This window comes from Protopterus annectens, chromosome 13.part0 (genome assembly GCF_019279795.1).
Source record: "Protopterus annectens isolate FY-2018-M chromosome 13.part0, PAN1.0, whole genome shotgun sequence".
Lineage (NCBI taxonomy): Eukaryota > Metazoa > Chordata > Ceratodontiformes > Protopteridae > Protopterus > Protopterus annectens.
In genome coordinates this window covers 960,077,372-960,102,625 of record NC_056747.1, presented here as the reverse complement: position 1 = coordinate 960,102,625, position 25,254 = coordinate 960,077,372, and the positions used below count along the sequence as shown (strand labels likewise).

At 37.7% G+C, this 25,254-nt stretch overlaps 1 protein-coding gene across 1 annotated transcript in view; it reads right to left on the bottom strand.

The window, feature by feature from the left end:
- The window catches only part of LOC122787816 (inactive phospholipase C-like protein 2), a 1,808,356-nt gene that overhangs the window by 734,877 nt on the left and 1,048,225 nt on the right, over positions 1–25,254 (bottom strand). The window contains exon 3 of the mRNA XM_044054724.1: positions 14,135–14,338. Coding sequence (XP_043910659.1) covers positions 14,135–14,338 — 204 coding nt within the window. The remainder of the gene's footprint in view (positions 1–14,134; positions 14,339–25,254) is intronic.

Here is a 25,254-nt window from a genome sequence, read left to right as displayed (position 1 = left end):
CTAATAATGCTGTACTCATGCGTTCAACTGTAAGAATGGTTTTATGCTAATGAAGTCATTTAACCCTGGACTGGTTGTTGCATCACAGAGTATCTGCCATCTACTTTCAAGAGCTGATAGTCCTATCTTCCAGTTACCTTCACTACTAATCGTTTCCATTAGGTCAATGATGGCAAACTTAAAACTGTGGGTGTTACCTTTTTCACAAATGTGATGTGTTAACCTATTGTTGCTGCTATTACCTTGGTGTTTGGTGTTTTTAACAATTAAACGGAGGATTATTTTATACTTTTGGTGTCCGAGCTTTTTGGATACGTTTTGCTGACGCCCTCTCTGGAGCATCGACATATGTTACTAAGTTAAAAGGTTTTAAGGAGTGGTTATTAAAAGAAATAAATGCATTTATGGAAAACAACAATAATGGTGAAGTAACAGATATCATACTCTGGGATGCATTAAAAGTTCACATCTTTAGTGGAGTTAAAGCTTGGTATTTTCAAAGGAGAAAGGAATGGGACAAGGAACTTTCTGATTTACAAGCCAAAATAGATAAGATGAAACTAAATTTAAAATCAAATGATAAATCAGTATTTGCTGAAATTTCTAAGCTGAACCAGAAATATTTAGAAATATTGAATCATAAGGTTGCTATAAGCTTAGAAAATATTAAACTACAGTCCTATTAGGAAAACCCCAGACGTTTATATAAACTAGCTATCAGATCCAAACAAATTAATAAACAAAATCACATTAATGAAATTAAATACAAGAATAATAGCACAGTAAAAAGAACAACTGATTTAGGAGATATATTAGAAGCCTTTAAAAATCATTATCGGTCAATCAATGACATGCAATCACCACTAGATTCAGATGATGTAATAGATACATTTCTACAAGAAAATATCAAGACTAAACTATCAAAACAATAAAATAGTACCCTAAATAAAAAAAATAACCTTAGCAGAAGTGAAAGAACAACATAAAAATCTGAAGGATAATAAAGCCCCAGAGTTAAATGGGATAATCCCAGAAATATATAAAATTCTTCCAGAGCACACAGTAAAGTTATTATTAAACACATTCTCCATGGTTAAACAAGACTTAATGCTCCCTCCCTCATGGAAGTACTCAATAATTTCCCCCATTCTGAAACAAGGTATGGACCCCCAACTATTTGCATCCTATAGACCCATATCATTGTTAAATATTGATTATAAAATGTCCATGTCTATCCAGAAGACTAAAGAATATATTACCCAATCTAATACACTTTGATCAAATTGGCTTTATCTTACATAGAAAAATACACAACAATATTATTAAGCCACTATCTCTAATAGACATTGCAAACAAAACCAAGAAACAATTAACTGTTATTAGTCTAGATATTGATAAGGCGTTTGATTCCCTTAGTTGGTCATATTTACAAAAAATCTTTAAAGAATTTAACTTTACTTCAGATTTCACTAAACTGATATTAAATATTTATAGTGATTCTAAAGCATTTGTTAAGATTGCTTCATGTCTATCGTCCCCAGTAAAAATTCATAAGGGAACTAGACAAGGTTGCCCACTATCCCCATTATTTTTCACTTTATCAATGGAACCTTTTGCTTCATGTATTAGAAATAACCCAAATATTAAAGGATTTCAAGTTAATGAGGGATACTGTCCAAATGTTCAGCTTTTTGCTGATGATATTCTACTAACATAGAAGGCTCTTTACAACATATCATGAATGTCATAACTCTGTTTGGAAAAATCTCAGGGCTCAATTTTAATCAAAATAAAACCAAAACACTTTTAATCAATAAGAAAATAAATAGCAATTTGCAAAAATACAATACATTCAACTGGGAAAATGATAAGATAGATTATCTAGGAATAAGTATTAAGAATAAATGGAATGAAACTATTAAATTTAACTTCATTAAACTGGTAGCTATAATCAGTGACTTGACTAAAAAGTGGAACAAAATGTTTTTCACCATGAAAGACAGACTTACATTAATATAAATGATTATTTTGCCCAAGATTTTATTTTACATACAATCATTGATTTTACCTCCTCCTAAGAAATTCTTTAAACAAATAGATTCCCTTTTACTAACTTTTCTATGGTTCCCAAAGAAACCAAGAATAGCCTATAAATGGCATGTTAGAGCCTGGGCAGTAATGGGATTGGCTTTCCCAACATTGAATTATATTCCAAATCTGTTATTATTAACATAATACTACACTGGATTTCATCCATATACACCTCTAGCTGGAAACAGCTACATGAAATACATAAAACTTCCTCTGAGAACTCAGAAACCCAGTTTAAGGAAACCTTTGGAATTAACACAATATTTTGGATACTCCATGAATATTACTTATATAATAAGAAATTTAGCCACTTCTCACATGGTATAAACCAAATATTTTATATTTTCAAAAATATAATCAACAACAATTATAGTCTAAAGAACACCTTTTTCATTACATTTCCCATAGCTTATACACCAGATTGCCTAGATACCTTCAATATCAACAAGATGCAGAATCTTAAAGAGAATAATCTAAAGTTTTGGCACCAGTTTATAGACAATAAGAACATTCAACCAATGAACTTTCTCTTATCTGTCAAGATAATTGGCTCTGTATTCAATCTTTACGACAGTTTGTTGAAAATAAAGTGAGAATGTCAATAAATCTGGAAACTGATATTATATCAAGATTGATACTATTTATATGGTGTATTTCGATGAATATTGAACATAAATTAAGCATATCACCTGCATATAAAATCCTACGGGAAGACTTGATTACTTTTGAACAAGCTTTTTGGAATCACTCCATAAAGATTAATGGTGAACCTTTATCTACTGATAATAAGAAACAGTTATTAAATTCAATAAAAAAACACTTCATCTTTATATTGGAGACTATATACCTGGAGATTTATTCATAGAAGCTTTTACACTCCACACAGAATTGGCCTTATACCCAATAGTAATGAAAGCAAATGCTGGAGGTGTGGTGATATTCTTGATGCCACCTGGGTTCATATGTTCTTCGAATGTAGAACTCTCACACAATACTGGAGTGATTTTAGACATTTCACAAAAGCCCTGTGGTCTGATAACTGTCATATTACTAGCTCTTTGATATTATTCAGTGTCCCTACCCCAAGTGTAATTCCTAGACATCAGTTACCTGTTCTTTGGTTAATTCTAGCTATTGCTTGAAAAATAATTACATTGAACTGGAAAAATAAGCAAGATCTTATGTTTACTGAGTTTATTTCAATAGTAAAATCTGTATGTAAAATAAAAATGCAAACTATTTATCAGAGATCATCACAAATGTAACACACAAAAGACTAGCTTGCCAAAAATTGGAGAGATTGGTAGATAAATATTGATTACCTTTCTTGGATAAAACAAATGTTTATCATGGATGTTTGTATATAGTGTAAATAGTTATTATGTTTCATATTGTTTATTTTTAATACTTTATGTCCATGTTTATTAACAAAACTTAATAAAAATGTTTTTGGAAAAAAAATGTTACATTTGAATGGCCCAGTTGCACACCTCCCTGCAGAGAAACTGCCATTGTTTTTTCCTTTTTTTTGAAACACCTAACAACCAACAATCAACATATTGTCCATCTGCAGTGAAATGCAGCTCCTAGAAAAACACTAATGCATTATTCCAAAAGAACTGCAACTACTTCTAAAATGTCCATGCAGAGATTTGCATCCTGAAGAAATCACTTCCCTTCCCCTGAGCTCTGCAGTATCTTAGATGGTCTGTACATCATAGGGAAAAATTACCGATGGTGCCTAACACCTATTATTGTGGGTGTACAGAGGATGTTTGACTCCATAACCCTGACAGTCAAACTCACCAGCAACCATGCATCTTGCATGTTTCAATATGTCTCCTGACACTAATGAACTTTAAAGATCCATTGAATTACTCTTGTGCAGATTGACAAAAGGAACTACTTGCATAGCTGCCACCATAATGCCCAGTACTTTAAAATTGTTCCTGGTAGAAATGTTCAAGACACCACTAATTTAGGTATCAATAACTGACTCTCCACTAATTTCCCTAGAGGCAAAGACATAAGTCTTAGTATTTAAGGAGTATCCTTTGAATGTTAACAGCTGCAGGGGGTGAAAATCTGGATTTGGCATTGCATACAGTGATATCCAGTAACTGGAAGATTTGAAGCACAGAGTTCCTTCCCCTAATTAGCCCATGCCAGCTATCAAAGGCTTGGAAGCAATTTTGATTAGATAAAGAAAAAATACAATTCCTTTAAACCTTAGTTTACCTACACCTGCAACTATGCACTTTGTAAAACCATGGATGTGGAGGCAAGGCCAAAGGTCTGGGTTCTGACCTGCTAAAGAGTGGCTCCTACTCATAAGTGGAAAAACCTTTAATAGTTTCTGCTCTTGATTTGCAGACAGGAATACTGAACATCTGAAAATGAGACCCACCGGTAGAATCACTTGCAAGGTGATAATGCAAAATGCACTGTGTTTGGAATGCAGGTCTTTATACCTGAAGATTAGAATGGGATAGATGTCACAAGTAATTTTGGCATTAAAAAGAATTAGGACTAAATTCCCAGAATGTACTTGTCATTGCAGCCAAGTTGAATGACGCTGCTTTTAAGTAGCTTTCACACCTTCTTTCTTACCATTGCTTTTTGGTATAGAAATGGAAAATATGGAAGGACAGGATGAGAAAAGAAAGTTAACTATAGCATTTGGCATCCATCTCTCTGCCTCATAACTCAAAAGTAATTCCTTGCTATTGTGACATATGAAGGAAAAATCTCCCTCCAAAAACCTCTGGAGAGAGGTGACCAAATTGTAATTCACATCCATTCACCTACTATGTGACTAAGTCAATTAACCAGACAGTGCTCTCAGATCACCCCTGAAGGGGGCACTTGTGCTGAGAGGGCTTATTCAGTTAATCAATGTATAAATGAAAAAATACCCCCCCCCAGAGGCTTGGCAAACTTGTCCAAAGATGTGGACAGCTCTAACCTAGAAGGCATGCATCATGAGTGGCACCACCCCTAGTAATAGCTCTGCAGCCTAACAATTCTGCAGTAGTCAACTGTGGAAATATTGGAGAGAACATCTGTAGGCCAGCTCTCTTCTCTAGCAATAACTTCATAAACTCTGAATCTGGCATGAGTAGGAGGAAAGGTAAAGAGACAGCATTCTGTTCATCACCCAAACCTGCTGAAACAGCCTCATGCTGAGAGTGAAGATCTACATGTTTAGTTTTAATGAGACACTTCTTAGGCCACTATGAAGTTTCCTCAGAGAGGAATGACACTAGCTTTTAGGAGAACTATATGGGAGGGAGCCACTAAAGGGAAGGTTCTGTAGGTCTATGTTGTGAGGAGGCTTTTTCAACTGGGAAGTCAAGAAGCAGAGCATTGTGAATGACACAGTAAGCTGGGACTGAGAAGGAAGAAATAATATTTACCATTATCTGGAAAGCCGGCCCTGGTTGGAAGGCATGATTCAAGCCCCAAATAGGGGCATAATGAGTAGAAAAAGGGGAGTCTGCATACTCTGGGTAGAGATATTGGAAGGAACAATGTCTAACAAAGTGATGTCCAGGATAGATATCAGGTGTTTCTAGGATTTGAAAACAGGTGTCAATATAATCAATGCTTGCAAATCTAGCTATACTAGAGAGGACATAAGTGGGGCAGATATCAATGAGGCAAATGGTGTTACAGCTAGTGTCTGCAAAACCAAAGCCACAGAACAGATAATTTATGGGCAATAATAACAGTACACACTGCTCACAGCACAATCCAGTCATATTTTTTATTTACATTAATGGTGACTGAGGTGTTATAGGGTGCTGGTGGACCAAGTGGAAACATATTAATGTGTCCATTATTTCTTAGCTTTTAGTATCACATATCTCCTATGGTTACTAGAAGCAGCCATACCTTGCGACAGCAGTCTATGGATGAAAGCAGTATGCAATTAAATAATCACAGTGAAGTGATTATAGTCATGGATTGGTGGAAGGTGAGGGTGAGGACAGTCTATAGTAAGTGAGAGGGAAGTTACAATACAATGCTGTGGTCATTTGTTCTTTTATTTTCATCATAAGCTAATATCAAAAGGGTGCTCAGATAGGGCTGTCTTTTGAAGAGTAGGAAGGCAGGTTAATTGTGAAAGTATGGGGCAATTGCACAGTCATTGAATTGGCTTTTCTAATGGCAATGTGCATGTCTATGAAAAATAAATTGGAATTCATTACTAAGACCATTATGTATTTCACTTTATTTAAAATAACACCAACAAATATGCAAAAAAAAATGGCTGTCTTGACTTGAGCTGCAGACAATGCATGAAAGAGGAGGGCAGATACATGATGCATGTAAAAATCATTGATATGGCTCATTGAGGGCAGTGTATATGAGTCTGACAGCATCAATCTAAAATACATTAATGTGATCATTTATTTCACTTTCCACATATTCAAACATCAGTGGTGCATACACAAGCTATCTTTTGGAAGTAAGTTAAACAGTGTGAGAGAACAAGGTCATTGTCAAAAGACCATAGTTATGGCTTGTCATGGTTAGTGTGTTTACTTAACAGTGGCAAGTTAAAATACATTACCACAGCCACTGTACTTCATCTTCATCAGAGTAGACAACAAAAGTGTATAGAATGCAGGTATGCTAATTGGAAGGTCAAGCTATGCATAAAATCAAAGGGCAATTACATGACCATTGTTGAATGATGTGGTTTGTTGAGAGGGGCCGCATATGCCTCTGAGAGCAACATAGCATCTGTGCGACTTCTTTACAGTCAAAAGTAGTATATACTCTCAGAAGGGGTGCATTCTACTCGGATATTATCTGTGCAAAAGGTGTTGAAACTAGAGGTTCTTGAAGAGACATGTTTTATTTCTTTTTTTTTTTTTTTTTGCTTACATGACCCTGTTACACCAGTAGCTGCATTACTAACACTCAGCTGGTCAATTCATTCCCCCTGTGATGGTGAGAGCCAGCATAGTCCCAACTTAGCTGTATGGTCCATTTATTTCTAGCCTGGGATACAGCCTATATTGCCCATTCTTTCTTGGAAATAAGAGAATCAAGTGTTAAGCAGTAGACAGTGTGTGAACCACAAAGGCTCCACTCCTTGGCCTAATTTCAACCTTGCAATGGTAGAGATGCCACTGAAAGTTGCTGCCTAGAAGGGACTACTTTGTGGTCCCACATAGGAGCAAAGCTCCTGGCTCCTATGCACCATGGTGTCCGTAGCTAGCTACTACCACTTCCAAAAACTTTACACTCCTACAGTGACGCAGTGCCAAACTGCTGCTCTAGCCACAGGATGAATGAGCTGGCAGTGGCTGGTCCTTCTTACCCCGTCATGGTTATTACACTGATGATACCTGTTAACAGAATGCAGGTCATCTAGGTCATAATCAGGGCTTTATCTCTGAATACTACAGAATCACAGCCATTTGTTGTACTTCTAGAAATATAGTGAAGACAAAATCCATGTTTTGGCTTTCAAGTTGTTACTTTATTATTATAATTTCAAAGTCTTCCTACAGAAGAGGCTTCAGACTCAGTTCACAGTAGACATCCACATTTTACTTATTTCCACGTGGGCAAACAAAGCTGCAAAAACAATCCATTGGACCAAACACATCACCAGCATACATTAAACTAATCTGTAGACTACGTCAGTTCAGCCGTGAAATAATATAGCAGTAACCAAGACAGTTCTAAATTACCAAGTAATAGCACAGAATCATCTAGTTGCCCTAGTTTCTATTTTCAACTCACTGACATGGCCAGAGTAAAAATGTCAAACCTGAGACTCCTTACGAAGCTGTCAATTAGAGACAAACAGTTTCAAAAGAAGTATCATGACCTATTCTTAAGATGCCTCGGTGATCAAACTGAAACACTGATAGGCAATGACTAAGACAAACAGAAACTAGAGTTAGAACTAGTTTAAGTGCAAGATTTATAGGGCATCATTCAGCAGTGGCTTTATAAAGTTTTGTTTTACCCCTTTCTCCAAAGGAAACATTTCAAAGATGGCTGATTATTAAATTCAAAACACTTTCACAGAATTATGGACTTGAACCCACAAACTATACTACATACTAACACCCTAAAATCCAACATATCGATCTTTGGAACATCAAAAATGATCCCCCCAAAAAATCCCAAATCATGCATAGCTGACCTAAATGGAAGCATTCTCCTACTAGTCTTAGACCAAAAGTGCCTTGGATTTAGACTACACACCTCACTTTCCTTCAACAAACTCACTGACTACATGAACAAAAACCCTTGTTCAACACAAACTCTGCTATAAAATCCCCATTCTGCTAACGCCAACAACCTGCAACTTCTCAAACATAATCTGATTTCACTTGCATGTTGCAATATGAGTTGTTTTAACATTCTATTAGTCTTCCCAACATAGAATGCTTGGCATGATATGCACTCAGCTAAATGCTCTATATCAACAAGTTGAAACAAATAAAGAGCATAGATTTCAGTTTATGGTGTTATACATTCAACAAGTGCGTATGGGGGGGGGGGTGACATTGTACATAGCACTGAATTAGCTAAGTTAAGATGGATAGCTGAATTGCAAGCTAACCATACACCTGGGTTAAATGCTTGTATGCCTTTAAAACCCTTATTGAAGTGACGTAGGTTCTGCTATTGATTCTAATAGGTTCTTATTTGTATAAATATAGTTGATTTTAACTGTTTTTAGATCTGATGAAGAGCTGATGCTCGAAAGTGCTTATATGTGTGTTAAATAAGGTTTTAACTGGTCGTGGTGGCTCTAGAGGGTTTTCTTCTTATCCTGTAAGGTATATTTTACCACTATGGACTTTTACTTCTTCCTTGGCTGCTTTGGATTTTTACTGCTGAGGCATACAATCCAGGAGGTCACTGATGAGCCTAGATCAGTCTACCTGGAACATTCTGTAGTCAAAAAACTCTGTACAGAAAGCTTTCTACATGGCCCCCCTCATTAGTAAGGGTATCTAATCCAGGGACAAGGTGGTCATAACATCCCTGTATTCTTCCCTTATATGACCCATTATTGAGTACAATGCCCCTTTTGGCATGTACCTCACAAAGCACATGCAGCAACTGGAGAAACCACAGAGGTTCCTCACCCAGAGAATCCAAGGCCTCAAACATCTACCGTACACATATAGGCTAAAAGCCCTGTCCCTCTACTCAGTCTCCTACAGACTCCTCAGAGGTGACCTCTGTCTGGTGTCTGGCATACAAAGCAATCTCAGACCCCACCCTGATGGGACTGCTGCATATCCACAAGTCAAGCTCCACTCAAGTAACCTGCACTCGTGACCTCAACCTGGTCTGTGACATCAATAGGACTTGTTGGTGGCACATATTTGTGTCCCAGAGACTCCCCCTTTTGTGGAATAGACTCCCTTTCCACATAAAGCAGAGTACCTTATTAAACCTTTTTAAGCACAACCTAGACAACTAGATGGGGAACAGAAAATACACCCCTGGGATTCCACCTGTGTCCCTGCCTGACAGTGGCATAGGGTGCTGACTTGTTCGAACATGGGTTAAATTCTTGGCTAGGCTTGTAAGGGCCTCACGGCCAATAGCCTAGTAACTTCCAATGATCCTATGGTCAAGTTTTTAATCTTTGCGCTTAAATGACTTGCTCAAAGTTGCACATTAGGGAAATGGGCTAAATTCTTGGCTAGGCTTGTAAGGGCCTCACGGCCAATAGCCTAGTAACTTCCAATGATCCTATGGTCAAGTTTTTAATCTTTGCGCTTAAATGACTTGCTCAAAGTTGCACATTAGGGAAACAGACATTGAGAAGATCAAACCCTAAGTTATGCAATTAGCTTGTTAACAGTTAATAGCCTTAATCCTCTGCAGTAACTGCCTCTAGTAAGACCAGGAACTGAAGATTTCTCTTGCCGATGTGAAACTGACATTTGACTTTGCACTATACATTACAAGTACAAAAACAACTGCATTGCAAGGAAACAGTTGAGGTGGTAAGCTACTTGGTGCAGTTAGCTTAAGTGTTTCATTTTAAGCCAGCGTGCCCAGACCTTTTCCTAGTAATATTGTTTGCCTATTTGCAAATGGAATAATGTTATAACTGGAGCTCTGCAATGAGTATATTTTTTAGTGACTACTGAAATGTGAACTGGACTTTTTTGTAGTATTAATATGTATACTCTGGCTATGGTAATGTATGACGGTGCTGTTTGTGCTTGTCAGACTACTGAAAATGGATGTTGCTGGTCTGAAGGGACATTGTTGACCAGATGGTAAGGTATAACACTTAGACTTTTTGACGCTGTATACTATTATTTATGTGAATGAACCTTTGTGATTGGCTACCAAATTGTGGCACAGAGAATTCAAGGCGACTATCAATACATGTATGATTGGATCTTTGTAGAACTGGCTACCATGATCAAGTTTATAGGCTTGTCAGTACAACACTGTGACCTGAAGCCAGTCTGTGTAATACAAGTAGTACATCCAAGAAAACAGTGTTCATCAGGAAGATGTTGGCTATATATTAAAACATCATAGTGTGACATACCATTATAAAGGTGTGCAATATGGCACTACTTTGTACTGCAGTGTCATGGCATAAGCTGCAACTTTTGTGGGGTGAAGGGGGCCATATGGCTTCAGTGTGTACAATTTATAAATCCTATTTGTACTCCTATATATTTTAGGCTGATTTCTGGAAAGAAATCAGAGCAGCATAAGTATAGCTTTCAGTTGTCCCTGATTGTACCTCACACTTATGATCCGTTCCTCGCAAATGTAGTGTTTTCTTGCAAATTGTTAAGGATACTGCATGCTTTAAATAATGACAGACATTCTTTAGAAAATGTATGCTAATGCAAAGCATCTTCTCATTCCAGAAACTTTCTAAGTACATAGAACAATCTTTAAAATCTGTCAATGATTCTTGCAGTACTTGTATCTTTTTCCCCTGATTCTTTGTCTGTTATTCTTGATTGTAAGAAGTCAAGGGCTCTAGTAGCATAGCTCTCAACATACCTTGATTATTGCTTCATATATTTGGTGTGTAACCTTATAATATTTGTGGAATTCAAGCAAGTATGTATTTTTGGAAATTCATATATAATGATTTGAGTTTCAGACTTCATGTTCTTCAGAAAAAGAATGCATGCTAATACAAAACCTGCTCCTCGAGCAACTTTCAATATTTTAAATTTGCTCTTGATTTAAATTTTTTTTTTTGCATTCTTTCCTCGCTATTTTTGATTTTGTTTCTGATTCCTTAAATATGAGGTTGAGAACTGTGCATGGTCCACTGCTCACAACAGAATACACAAGCTTCATAGCTATTCACATTTCCTGAGGTGAACACTGGGGGTACTCTGCAGCAGAAGCAACTCCAAATACATTATGTGGCTATTTTTTTTTTCATCTCAGCGGTGGCTGTCTGTTTGGGGGGCAGTTGTTGGGCAAACACAGAGGCCTGATATAGTAATCACAGTAAACAGACTGCTGCTATGTCTCAGTGGTTGATGGAAAGGAGCATAGTATCCAAAATGGCATACAGTTTGGCTGTATCCAAATTCACAACATAAAGTGCACAGTGAGCTGCTAGGACTATGACCAGAAATAGCTATAAATATGGAGTGCCTGCTATTCAGCAGTTACAGTTGTTCATCACTGTGTCATTTGAGTATTGCAGTATCCAAATATCTCACATGAGCCATGGCATTTTTACTGCCGCTGCCTGTTAATCCTGCCTTCTCTTTTTCTGTAGTCATCTGACTTCCTAGGTACCTTCTATGTAGAGTCTGCATGTCCTCCGTGTGTTGGCGTGGGTTTCCTTTGGGTGCTCCTGTTTCTTCCCACATTCCAAAGACATGCAGTAAGTGGACTGGACATTCTAAATTGGTCATAGGTGTGAGTGTGCGCACGAGAGAGTGGTGTGGAAGAACAGCCATGGTAGGGCCAGCAACCCAGCAGTGTTAACCTTGGCTCTAATTGATTGTCACTCTTGAAGTGACACCCTGACCCTAGGGTGTCAATTTATTCCCTGCAACTGTGTTGTACCACATCTCTCACACCCATACAGCTTCAGTGAAGCCATACATGCACCATTGTATAAATACAGGCAAAAGAAAACGCACCACCTGCAATGTTTAAAATCCTAGATATTATTATACAAAATAAGAACTCTTAGTAATTCCATCAACTTTTTTTCTTTTTTTTTTTGTAAATATTTATTTGTAGAACCAGTAACAGGATGAAAAAAGCAGAGCTGTTTAGCATTAATCTTCACACAAATTCATGTACAAAAGACCACAAATTTCACTAAAATAAAATGGCATATATTTCAGTACTTTTGACATCTGCAAATTGCACTGTTTTTTTTTTCGGTCTTACTAGGGTGCAGTACTATGTCTGAGTCTGTAAGAGCACAATGCTAAACTGCAGAGGCTGCACGATGTTACTAGGATACACAAAGGGTCAGGACCTTAGGCTCACATATGTTAGGATACAAGTGCTTGAATGCCATACATTATGTTGTACAAACACCAGGATGGCACTGTGGACCCTACTTATGAATAGGATGCATGGTCCTACAGAGTCATACACTAAGCTGTGTTGTGCATACACAGCAGTCAGCACTTTGTACACCCATTTATGAGTAGGTACAATGTGCTGGAAAGTCATACATTATGTCATTTTGTGCATACTACTTATGAATAGGGTGCAAGGTCTTGCTGGATCATACATTACGCTATGCATACACAGCATGGCAGGGCTATGTGTACTAGTTATGAACATGAATAAGGTACTGGAGGATCATGTAATAAGCTGTACATATACAACATGGCCATAATTATGAACATGACATAAGCCTCTGGAGGTTTATAGATTATCCTGTGCATTAAGGATGAGGTAGCACTGTTTCCTTCCCCACCCAGCTGGTGCAATATGTGCCCACCCCATATTACATATGAAAGCACAGATGCACAGTGTAAAATACAGAACAGGCCAGTATGCAGTGTGGAGTACCAGTATGCATGAATGGTCAGCATTGTTGAGAAACTTGGTGAACTGTATTGTGTATCTTGCTCATATTTGCATCATGGGTACTAAGGCTTCATATTCTATCACTATAGTCATACATGTATGAAGTCTTGCCAGGGAAGGGGCATATTAAGCTGTAATGATACCAGTATACCCCACTCATGCATGACAGCTACTGCAATACATCTGCAGTGCCAGCACAGCAGAAGTGACAACAATGTGATTTACTTTGTGTGTCATCCGTAAATGCAAGGTGTATGATAGTACACAGTCAAGACTCACAGTCACTGTAAACAATCACTTCATGAGGAAATCTCTTTGCGAAAATAATACAGCGATGGCAAAGCTGATAATAAGAAGAATGATGTGGAAGAACCAGGTCTATATTAGTTTGCTGAAAGTGTATTTCAGGGAACACCTAATCACTGACCCTTAATCAGCGAAAATCGCTTCTGCGATTCACTGACTTTACCAAGGGCAAAGAAGTAGTCATCCAACTACACAACTTGGCCCTTTTCTCCACTGTAGTGTGATGTCAGAGTTCAAATATATTGTTGGGGGTGTGGGGGCACAGCCCCCCACTTGGGTGGGTTTGATTTAGTGAAATATTCATCTGTTGTGCTGTGGGGCAAGTATTTCATTGCCCTTGGTAAATTCAGTGAATTGTGGAAGCAATTTTTGCTGAATAGGGGTCAATGATTAGGTGTTCACTGAAGTAATATAGACCCGGAAGGAGCTTAGCTCTATGTATGAGAAGGTGTTGGAGTGTATCCCATGAGTCCCTGCATGTGTTTATGACGTGTCAGTATTTTAAAGGACTTTATTAATTAATTAAGCACTTACATGAGAGACAGCAAGTACAAAAAGCAAGCTATGGTTTTCAGCTTCCTCTGTGTCATAAGATGTTAAGCTTGAGTACTTCCTATGAAACTATTGTAAGGCAGCTCTAGATCCACATACTGCATGACAAGAAATAAAAAACAAGTTAAATGGTACTCACTGTGTCGTAAGCACTTAGGACTTTCTTCAGAAGCTCTGGAACTGGGCCTTGTGCTTCCATTGTTGGGTACTGATCCCTGAGGTTTAGTGTCAGTTGTAATGTATTATCACTGTTCAGTAGCCATGATGACACTGTCAGTATACACTGTTTCATATTAGCAGCAGGAGTCAAACCACAGAGCTCCTTAAATGAAACCAGTGCATTCTGGGAGGGAAAAACAGTAAAATAAAATCAGTATCTCGTGTACAAACCCTATTTTCATATAATACATTTGTTTTGCAAAACTACGTCACTTTTTATGTTTGAATAACTTTCTTCAAAATAATGTAATGCCACCACAGCCTGTTCTCGACATAAATCTTTTGAGGCGACAAACATAACCGTCTAAAAGCAAACAAAAAATGTCCAACACATTAAAAAGGAATTGTGAAGCAAAAACATTTTAGGAATTGTTTTAAGTGTGATGTGTGCATTCTGTTTATATTTACAGCAGATCTGCAAGAAGAAACAGGGCTACTGTCCCACTGGACATTTTCTGTTCTTCCTGATTGTCTCTGGCATTGCAAACTACAGCTGTTGTCATTGTAAACTTCATTTATATACAGTGTTCAAATCAATTACACATTAATCAATTATGTTATAATTGATTCTAAACTATAAACAATGCTGCTGGTGCATATGGGAGTTGATGTCTGGATTGATCGACTGAATTGTTTGCAGGGACATTGATTCCAGAAAAATCTATGTAAAACCAGTTGGAACTGGAATGATCAGCACACGTATTGAAACTTTTATCTGGTTTATATGCAGGGTGAAAACTAATTGTGCTTAATGAGTTGCAAAGTAATTGAATATTACCCTACCTATAAACCCTTTCCTAAGCACATTGCCTCCTACCTTTCACGTAAAAAGCAAGGTGGTTAAAGACTGATTACCCATGATCAGTGACAAGGTAATCAATCATGGACTTGCACATGCCTACTAACAATCACTTCCAGGACATCTAAATCTCCTGACTATTAATGATGTCAGATATAGAACAGCAACTAAATAAAAATTAATTTAAGGGGTATTGCTCAAGCCCTTACTCTTCTTTTCTGCAACAACTTCTTACACAGCAAATCTAACTAAAATGTTATTTCCTATGAAAGGGCTTCTTGTGACATGCTATTCTTAGACAAGAACAGATTTTCATGGAAGAACAAACTGACAACTGTACACAAAGTTGCTGGTATCATACGTTAGCAGAAAATGATGTCCTACCATCATGAAACCAAACAGATTATAGCAACATTTTGGTGTTTTCAGGGGGACATTTTTTAATATAATTAACAATATATTTCACAACAGTCAATTGTTAATTGCTATTATTACACTGTCATGGTAACATCAAGACGGTGTTATGTTTAATCTGGAACTACTGATGGATTATGGATGAAGGAACTACCATCAGTTTCTGCATTGACTGCTGAGAGAAATCATAAAAAAAGCCAAATTCTATACTGTTTAGTATGAAAATATACTTTGCTGTAGCAGTACTCGAAGTTAGACTATATTTACGTAGAAATGCAGAGCAAATCCTCATATATGAGAGATGTGAGGCACACACACACACACACACACACACACATATATATATATATATGTGTGTGTGTGTGTGTGTATATATATATATATATATATATATATATATATATATATATACACACAGCTGGGGTGCCTTCTGTGCGGAGTCTGCATGTCCTGCTTGTGGTCACGTGGGTTTCCTCCGGGTGCTCCAGCTTCCTCCCACATTCCAAAGACATGCTGTAGGTGGATTGGACACTCTAAATTGGCCCTAGGCATGAGTGCGTGCATGTGTGTGCTTTCCGTGGAAGGTTAGGTGCTGGGCTGGCAACTCAACACCGTAGAAACTCCACTGCCAATCATGAGCGGACAGGTGATCCGCAGTGGCGACCCCTAAAAGCCGAAAGAAGAAGAAAAAGAAGATATATATATACATATATATATATATATATATATATATATATATATACACACACACGCACACACACACACACACACACACACACATATCAGGAAGTAGCTGAAATCTTACCTCTAGTCATTTATACATAGATGTCTGAATTCTGACAATTCCAACCAATATATCATTGAGACCAAAGTCATGCATACCATTAACACTGCTTATAAGAAGACCATGAAGCCCCATACACCACCCTGATAACTACTGTCAGCACTAGTCAGGTGTTACAGCTATCTCTGCCAGACAGAGAGCACCAACTCACCACCAGTGCACTTGATAATTTTATGAAGAGACTGCACAGCAACAAATTATGGGAAGCATTCCACTTGGGAATGGAATATAATCATCACAGTTACACTGAAAAATGTGTATGTATTTGGACATATGGAGGTGGTTACATATTACTCCCTCCCACGCATATGCACACACAGACCTCCTATACTTAAAAAAAATGCTTCATATAAATTGATAATGTTATAAGGATGAGTTTTGGAAAACCCCAAGTGCACAGCTCTTCAACGGAAATATCAGTATGCTATTGAGGTTAGGCACAGGGAACTATACAAAAAATGTGAGAACCCGAGTTGTAAAACTTGAACATCTTAGAAGCTGCCTGAAAAATGTGTCTTAAAAGTATTTTAAGGAGGAGATGTTTGAGAAATGGCTGTGAATTTCTGTGATAAAATGTTTGAAGCAATTTTGCTTAAACATTTCTGTAGAAGTAATTACAACAGCTTAAGTGTTTAAAGTTAGGGTCAATTATCTTTTTAGTTAAACTGAATCTCTGCCTTGACTGTTTCTCAGAATAACAAACACCTTCCTTCAAACTTTTATCCCTGAGGAATACTTTGACTCTTTCTAGTCTGCTTTTCTCACTCCAACTCAGTCTAATCAGCTAATACTGAATCTCTCAAGATGCAACACTGTTGGTTCTATATAGTTTTGTTCGGTTTACAAATGGTCTCTCTGTCATTGTCTGTCTGTCTCTCTCTCTCACTCTCCGGTAGCTGGTGCACATTTCTGGGTGCTCACACTTCACACTGTATGTACTCTGGCAGGTCATTGGTCACCTCCCCAGACTCCTGTAACCCCAGTAAACTTCATATCATAGAATGGGTATAAGTTGTTCCGTGACCAATAAGTAATTTTCTGAGAACTTTAACTGGGTTTTGCAAAGAAAATGTTATCATGTGTTCCTCCGCACCATTCTCCACTGAGCTGTTACATGTTCTATGCACAAGTGCTCTTCAGTCATGGTAAGGCTCAGTCATGTTAACAGGGCAGATTTTGTGCTACTGTATCCCGTCTGATAGTTCTGCTCTACAGTTAACTTCACTTACTTTACTCACAACCACAAAGGGCCCTTCTTATGCAGCCTACATCCCATAGTGCTGGCAGCTCAGCCTCAATTTAACTGCTAATACTTCTTTTGCCATATCACTTTGCTGCTGCCGGGTCACTACCAGACATTGTTATGGCCAAGACTACAAGTCTACTAGGGTCTTATGCTAAAGTTTAGTACGTCTTCCACAACAGTATCCCTGGATAAATCACACTTTTCATCCTGTTAATCATTATAAACCAAGGAGCCTTGTTACCTTATGATAATACAAAAGTGTAAACAGTAAAAAAGGCCTATGGAGTCTAGACAGACTTTCCAATGTGGAAAGGAAATAAAACTTATAACTACTACACAGGGACAACTCGTGATACTGGGTTGCTGAACTGCAGATCCCCCCACCACCTACCCTCCAGCACCAACATTTTGTGGAGTGGTCTTTTATTTATTTATTTTTTTTTAAGTTAAAAAAATACAGTTATTTTACTTAAAATAAGCAGATACTATAGGAAGGCAACATGCAATGGGTATGAGGGATCTTTGTGGATGAAAGTATTATTTTTAATAGGCTTTGCACTATTTCTTTTTTTTTCTTTCCTTTTGTTTTAATCCTGGCAGGATCAAACCGGAAACATTAGGCAAATACGCAGTGTGTATGAGGGCTGTTTGTGGATGATTTTTTTTAATGTAATATCCTGGCAGGATCAAGCCAGATACTTTAGGTAGGTAGACAGGCAGTGGACACGAAGACAGTTTATGGATGCAGTGATTGGCCCTGCTGTTTCATTGTTGAAACTCTGGCTTTGCAGGATTGAAGTGTGTAGGGATGAAGTAAGATCAGCTACAAGTTCTGACTACGGTTATGTGAAAAAAACAAATGAATGTGACCATTGTTTTCTTTTTCATTTTTTATGTTGCAGGGTTAAACCAGATATTGGGGGGTGACAATGGGGGTGATGAGGCTGTGAGTGAATGAAATGACTGACCCTGATGTTTATCATTATAGTTCTGGCTTTGCAAGACTAATGTGTATTTGGGTGAGGAAAGCTGGAAATTAAATACAGGATATGACTACTGTTTCTGCACAGCAAAACTAAATGAATGCTACCGTTGTTATTACTGTTATTTTAATCCTGTTAGGGTCAAAGCAGATGCATCATGTGAGCAAATGGCATGGTGATTGTTTGCGGATACAATGATTGGCTCTTCTGCGTGGTTGTATTTCTGGGATTGCAGGCCTAAGGTATATTTTGATAAAGTAAGATTGACTACAAGCTCTGAGCTCTGGCTACTACTGATGAAAAAAATTACATTAATGTAACCATTGTCTTTTTTACATTTTTTTTTTTTTTTTTTACCTTGCAAGGTCAGACCAAATACTGTGGGTGAGTAATGGGGATAGGGGCTGTGAATAAATGAAACAACTGTCCATGCTGTTTACTGTAATCATTCTGGCTTTGCAAGATTGTTTATTTGGCTAAAGTGAGCTGACATACATACTGTGACTACTGTTTCTGTGCAACAAAACTTAATTAATGAAACCATAACTGGTATTATTATTTTATTCCTGGCAGGATCAAAGCAGATATTTTACGTGGGCAATTGATATGATGGTTGTTAGCAGATGAAATGTTTGGCCCTGTTTTGTTGTTGAAATCCTGCCTTTCCAGGACTAATGAGTATTTGGGTGGAACAAGATGGAATATAAGCTGTGACAGCTTGAATGTATCAAAATACATTAATGAAAGTCTTATTGTTATTGTCATTATTAGTATTGTTATTATTAGTTCAATCTTGGCAAGCCTTAGCCAGATTCTTTAAGTAGGTCATGGGGATGGGGGGCTATTAGTGGTTGAAATAATTGGTGTTTCTGTTTTCATAGGTTCATAGGCTCATAGGTGTGTGCTAGGCCAACGGCCCTGGAGCCTTTACAAGACTAGCCCATAGAAGTGCCTTGACATCATGCCACCATTAGTTCCCATTGCCTTTATCAAGTAGAGCCACTGGAGTGATCCCCGGGGTGAACTTTCTATTTCCCATCCACTCATCAAGATTTCTCTTGAAAAGGACCACTGAGGTGCTCTGCTTGACATGTATGGGAAGTCTGTTCCAGAGTATGGGCAGTCTCTGGGTTATGAACCTATCCTTCCAGCATGTTCTTTTGATTGTGGTAATGATGTTGAGGTCCCTGGAGCATGTGGTGCGAAGGGATTGGGATTTCTTTAGGAGTAGCATTTCTAACAGGGCTGGGTCAGACATGGCTTTGTAAGTCAAACAGAGATCACCTCTTAATAGATGATATGAGACAGAGAAAAGTTGGAGTTTTTTTAGTCTGTCCATGTAGGCCATGTGTTTAAGGCCTAGGAACCTCTTTGTGAGGTACTTTTGTGGCCTTTCCAGCTGTTGCTAGTGTTTAGTGAGGTACATGCCAAATGGGGCATTATACTCGATGATTGGCCTAATGAGGGAAGAGTAGAGAAAGATGATGACCTCTTTCTTCCTGGATGCAAAACCCTTAGTAATGAGATGTGCCACATAGAAGGACTTTCTGACCACAGTGGCAATGTAGTGGCCGAAGTAGAGGTTGTTGTCAGCCTGTGTCCCCAGATCTCTTATAACGCCTTCAGTATTCAGTAGGCTACCATCAATGTGGTAACTAGTGAGAACTGAGTTTTTCCCAAAAGGAATGACAACGCATTTTTTGGCTTTATGCTGAAGGCCATGATTTCGACACCAGTCGTTGGTCTCAGTGAGGCCTTTCTGTAGGATGTCTACATCACTTGGGGAGTTAATAATGGCTCCCAGCTTGCAATCTTTGGCAAACCTGGTCAGCCAGAGTCCCTCCATGTTGGCCTGGACTTCTGAGAAGTAGTTGTTGTAAATCTGGCTTTGCAGGACTAATGTGCATTTGGGTGAAGTAAAACTGACTACAAGCTCTGAGTGCTGGATACTGTTTATATGAAAAAAACACATTAATGTAACCGTTACTTTCTTTTCTTTCTTTTTTGTTTTTTTTTTAACCTGGTAAGGTCAAACCAGATACTGAAGGGTGTGCAATGGGGATGGGGCTGTGTTTCAATGAAGCAACAGTACCTGCTGTGTACTGTTGTAATCCATTTAAAGGGGAGTATTATATAGGAATAGAAAGAAAAGAGGGTTCATTTTATAAATCCAGTGGTTTATGCAGCATCTTTGAATTTGTACAAAGTGCTGAAATGGATAAATGATAAAAATGAGAAATTAGTTTCAAAAGTTTTTAAACATAAGTATGAAGAATGCTGAAAATAAGAAGAAACAATATAATGAAAACGTTTAACAGAGAAATAGAGAAGTATCAGCAAAAGATAAAAATGTGGAAAATAAAGATTGATGAAATAGAAGATTATTAAAAAGCAAGGTACAAGAACATAATGAGAAAATATTACTGTATTAATCCATGGGAAACTTTATCACAGGAAAAGATTAAAGAATTTAAAGAAAGAAATGAACTTCCGCGGTGGTGCAGCGGTAGTGTTGTTGCCTCACAGCAAGAGGTTCTCCCATCCGATTCTCTGCTAGAGTGCGGGGAGTGCCTTCTGTGTGGAGTCTGCATGTCCTCCCCACGGTTGGGTGGGCATTCGAAAGACATGCGTAAATGCGCGTGCCTTCATTGAAGGTTGAATACCGAGCTGGCACCTCAACGTTCGTGAAAATCTACTGCCAGTCATTAGTGGACAGGAGTTCTGCTGTGGCGACCCCTAACCGGGAAAAGCCGAAAGACAACAACAACAAAGAGAGAAATGAATGATGCAGCAAAAAAGTAGACTGTCAAGATTTCTAATGCAGATTAATAATACAAAAATACCAGTAAAAGGAAATATGCCATATAAAAAGATAAGTGAAAGAATATGTTTATACTATGGAGAAGAAGAAACCACTGAACATTTTTTTGAAATGTAAGAGTAAAGAAGTTGTAGGACAAATTATGTGATGAGAATGTCTTTGAATATTTCAAAGGTAGCAATGACATAAATATGGAGATGACTGAATATGAATATTATAAGAATATAAGTAAAGAATCAAAAATAACAATAGATAAAAATGTTCTATATAATATAGAATGAGAGAAGAGATGAAATCATGTTTAATAGAAAATGGGTATTGTCAAAAATATTGAGAAAGATTAGATGGCGGTTATGGAAAAAAGAGAGGGGGTCTGATTTAATTAAGAATGTGTAAATACAGTAAGAATGAAAAATCCTTATGTATAAAAATAGGACTGGGTATATAATTACTCACATCTGTAATCAAATTGGCTTTTTCTAGTTCCTGGTTTGTTTTGGTGATTTGTGGAGTTATTGGGTTACTTTTTTATCACCACAATGTCATCTGGTATGTACAGTCGAACCAACAGCAATTCACACCTATCCAGTATTGTGCTTCCTCTATTGGCAGTCTTTCACTGTTAATTCAACAACCTACCCGGTGAATTTTGGATTTGCATAAAGCCATGGCCAGAAGTCATGACTCTGGTTTGTGCCATTTAAGCCATGAATTTACACTGGCACAATGTTCACAGGGTTACCATACTAACAGAACTGCAGTACCCAGTGAAGAGGTTTTTCATCTACGGCCAATGTAGCAGCAGCTATCAGTACAGCATGTCAGCATGTTGGGTTTACCCTTCAAGACTGGTTGAGATCTTTGGCTGAATGGAGTTTTAGTTCTGACAGTGCTGTGTGCAATTCACAATTAAAGATGTTTAACGACAGTTTACTGAAGTTCTGGAGGTTACAACTTGAAAACAGTTACCTCCGGGAATGTATTCCAATCAACAGGGCTCCTAACTGGCTCCATGTGTGAAAATTCCCTACAGGACTGGTAAGAGGCTTTGGTTTACACAACGAGCTGCTAGATATGTTTGATAGACACAGCTGTGAGCTTATGGGGTTGCTCATGAAAGACAACAATAAAAAATCAGATGGGTTGCTTAATACGATTAATAATCTTGATAAGAGCATTAGTTCTCACTCATTGTTTGCTTCTAAAAGTGATGATTATTTCAGTATTTTTCAAAAGATTGATTGTGTTATTCCTGATGCTAAAAATAAAACTAAAAAATTATTAAGCCATACTAAAGACTATGAACTTCTGAGGGTTTATCCCTTGCCCCCATTAATGTGGATTGTTGATTTTTCTAACCCAGGACTTGCTAGTAGGTTAGAAGGTAATGGCGATGAACATCACACTAGCAGTGAGGGGAACAGATTTCAGTTGGAGGACCCTTCGGGGTTACCTCCACTGAGGCAATCTAAGTGGTTATTGAGTCACAAGCAGGAGCAAAGGAATCAACAACCACAAGAACGGACCTATCACAACCAATGGTAGATTCACAGAAGGTAGATGAATGCAGCAAACTGTCACAGATATTGAACAGTAATGACATTGTTTTTAATATTTTTGGTGATTTTAATTTTTTTTATTTCAGTGATACGGTGGTGACTAGTGATTGGTCAGATTTAATTGAAAAGGGACTAACTTTCATTCCAGCTATGAGGGCTGATATTGTGGATGTACTTACTGACTTTAAATTATTTATGGGTAAAATAAATTTATGTTCTTATTTTAATAATGGGACTAGTTGCAATTTTTTAAATGAGCAAAGTTGTAAAAAATCTGGTATTTTTAATCCTCCTGCACATCCCATTATTTCAGTGTTTGAAAGGTTTTATGAGCTTGAAATTAGGGATATTATTTATCACAATAACAAGAAGACCCCCCAGCTAATTTAAACAAATGAGTGGACTTTATTAAAAATGTTACTAACAAAAAACAAATTAGATTAATGAAACCTGATGGGGGGGGGGGGTGGATTTGTGGTAATGAACGTTAATGACTATATCAATAAAATGTTTACATTGCTACATGGAGACACATATGAGGAAGTTTTCATAAGCAAGATGAATATAGCATACAGGAAACTTGATTAGGTTTTGAATGAGGTTTTGATGAACAAATGTGTTACTTGTGAATTTCAATACCTTCACATTCAGAATCCCAGAACTCCCACAAGTTTAGGAGTCCCTAAGAGGGAGGGGTGGTTTTGGAGAATGGAAGTCTGAATGAAGAGGTCAAAGCTAGAATCAGAGGGGCTGCAGCCAAATGGCATAGAGTCTCAGATGTATTGAATAACAGAGGAATGCCAAAGAACCTGAAAAGTAAGGTGTACAAGACAGTGGTGTGACCAGTACTGCTGTATGGTACAGAAACTTGGGCTGTAAAGGCAAAGCAGTTGAAGAAGGTAGAGGTGATGGAGATGAAGTGCCTGAGATGGGTGGTAGGATGCACACTGTGCAACTGATGAAGAAATGAGAACATAAAGAGCACAAGCCAAAGTAGCTCCAGTTGTAGAAAATGTCAGAGAACAGATTATGGTATTTCAGGCACGTGCAGAAAAGCAGAAGAAAATCTCATGAAGAGGATTTGAGACAGGCAGGAAGAAGGCAAGAGGAAACAAGGCAAGAGAGCAAAGAGTTAGCTGGATTGTATAAGAGAAGACCTGCAACAGTCAGGCATGAGAGTCGAAGAAGATAGGACAGTGGCATTGAACAGAGAGTGATGGCGACAGCTGACATGATACCTTCACCGAAAAGAGGAAAAAAGGAGGTGATGATGATGATAATGATAATGCTGAGACTGAATGGCCACAAAAAATGGACTTACATATACTAAGTCCAAGGGGGACATTTCTTGGAATATTCCCTTTTCCCCAAGGTATGCAAAAAAGAATGTAAAGGAAAACCGCATTGTTCAATACTTTCTCTTCTTCTGCATTTTCTTTCTTGGCATGTCGGTGCTCATTCTTACAAGTGCTTACCTTTCAATAGAGAGCTACTTAAACAACTATTTCAATGAGTTCTAGTAAAAACAGTGTGCCAAGGGAACACATACGACGGTCAGATGGAAGAATTCTATGATAAGTGTAAAACCAGTGAACAAAAGTATGGTTCTGAATTTGCACGGTTTATTTCACCTAGCACAGCTGTGCATTCCTCTTGATTCACTTTTATTCTACCCAGACTGGTGCTGGGTCTGTTGTAAGACCCTCACTGCTTTCCAGTTATTTAACATGGATTTGAATAGAGTGATATAGAGATGTCCCACCCTAAACCATAGCTGTACTCCAAACCCTGCTGATTGGCACCAGAATATGAGAATAATAAATCTATTAGAGATTAAAAAGTAAGAATAAATTAGAAAGGAAACATGAGAGAGGAGCCTATAGGAATTCATGACTTTCAGATGAGTATCACTACTGATAAAATTCAGATTACAAATGCAGTGATATAGCATATGCTTTCACACATTTCAACTGTCCACATTTTTCTAGAATGTCCATCTTTTTTCTCATATTTTATGTCTGTTCCTCATAAAATGTGTGGATTTCTGGTAAATTACTGAGGAATGAAATCAGCAAATAATGGCAGACATTTGAGTTTCAGACGTCATACCCTTCAGAAAATGCATGCTAATACAAATCCTGCTATGCTATAAAATGTCTAACTTTATAAGGACAATATTTAAAATCTGTCCTTATTTTTGGGCATTTTTCCCCCATTATTTTAGGTTTTATCCAGATTTTGTGAGCTAAGAGCTTGAGAGATATGTATGTCTTAGCAGGGATGTTGATACACACCAATTATTAAATGATGCATGGAAACTTGACTTCCCTAATTATGCTCTAAGATGAGGTGCAGTACAATCCTACTGTGATGA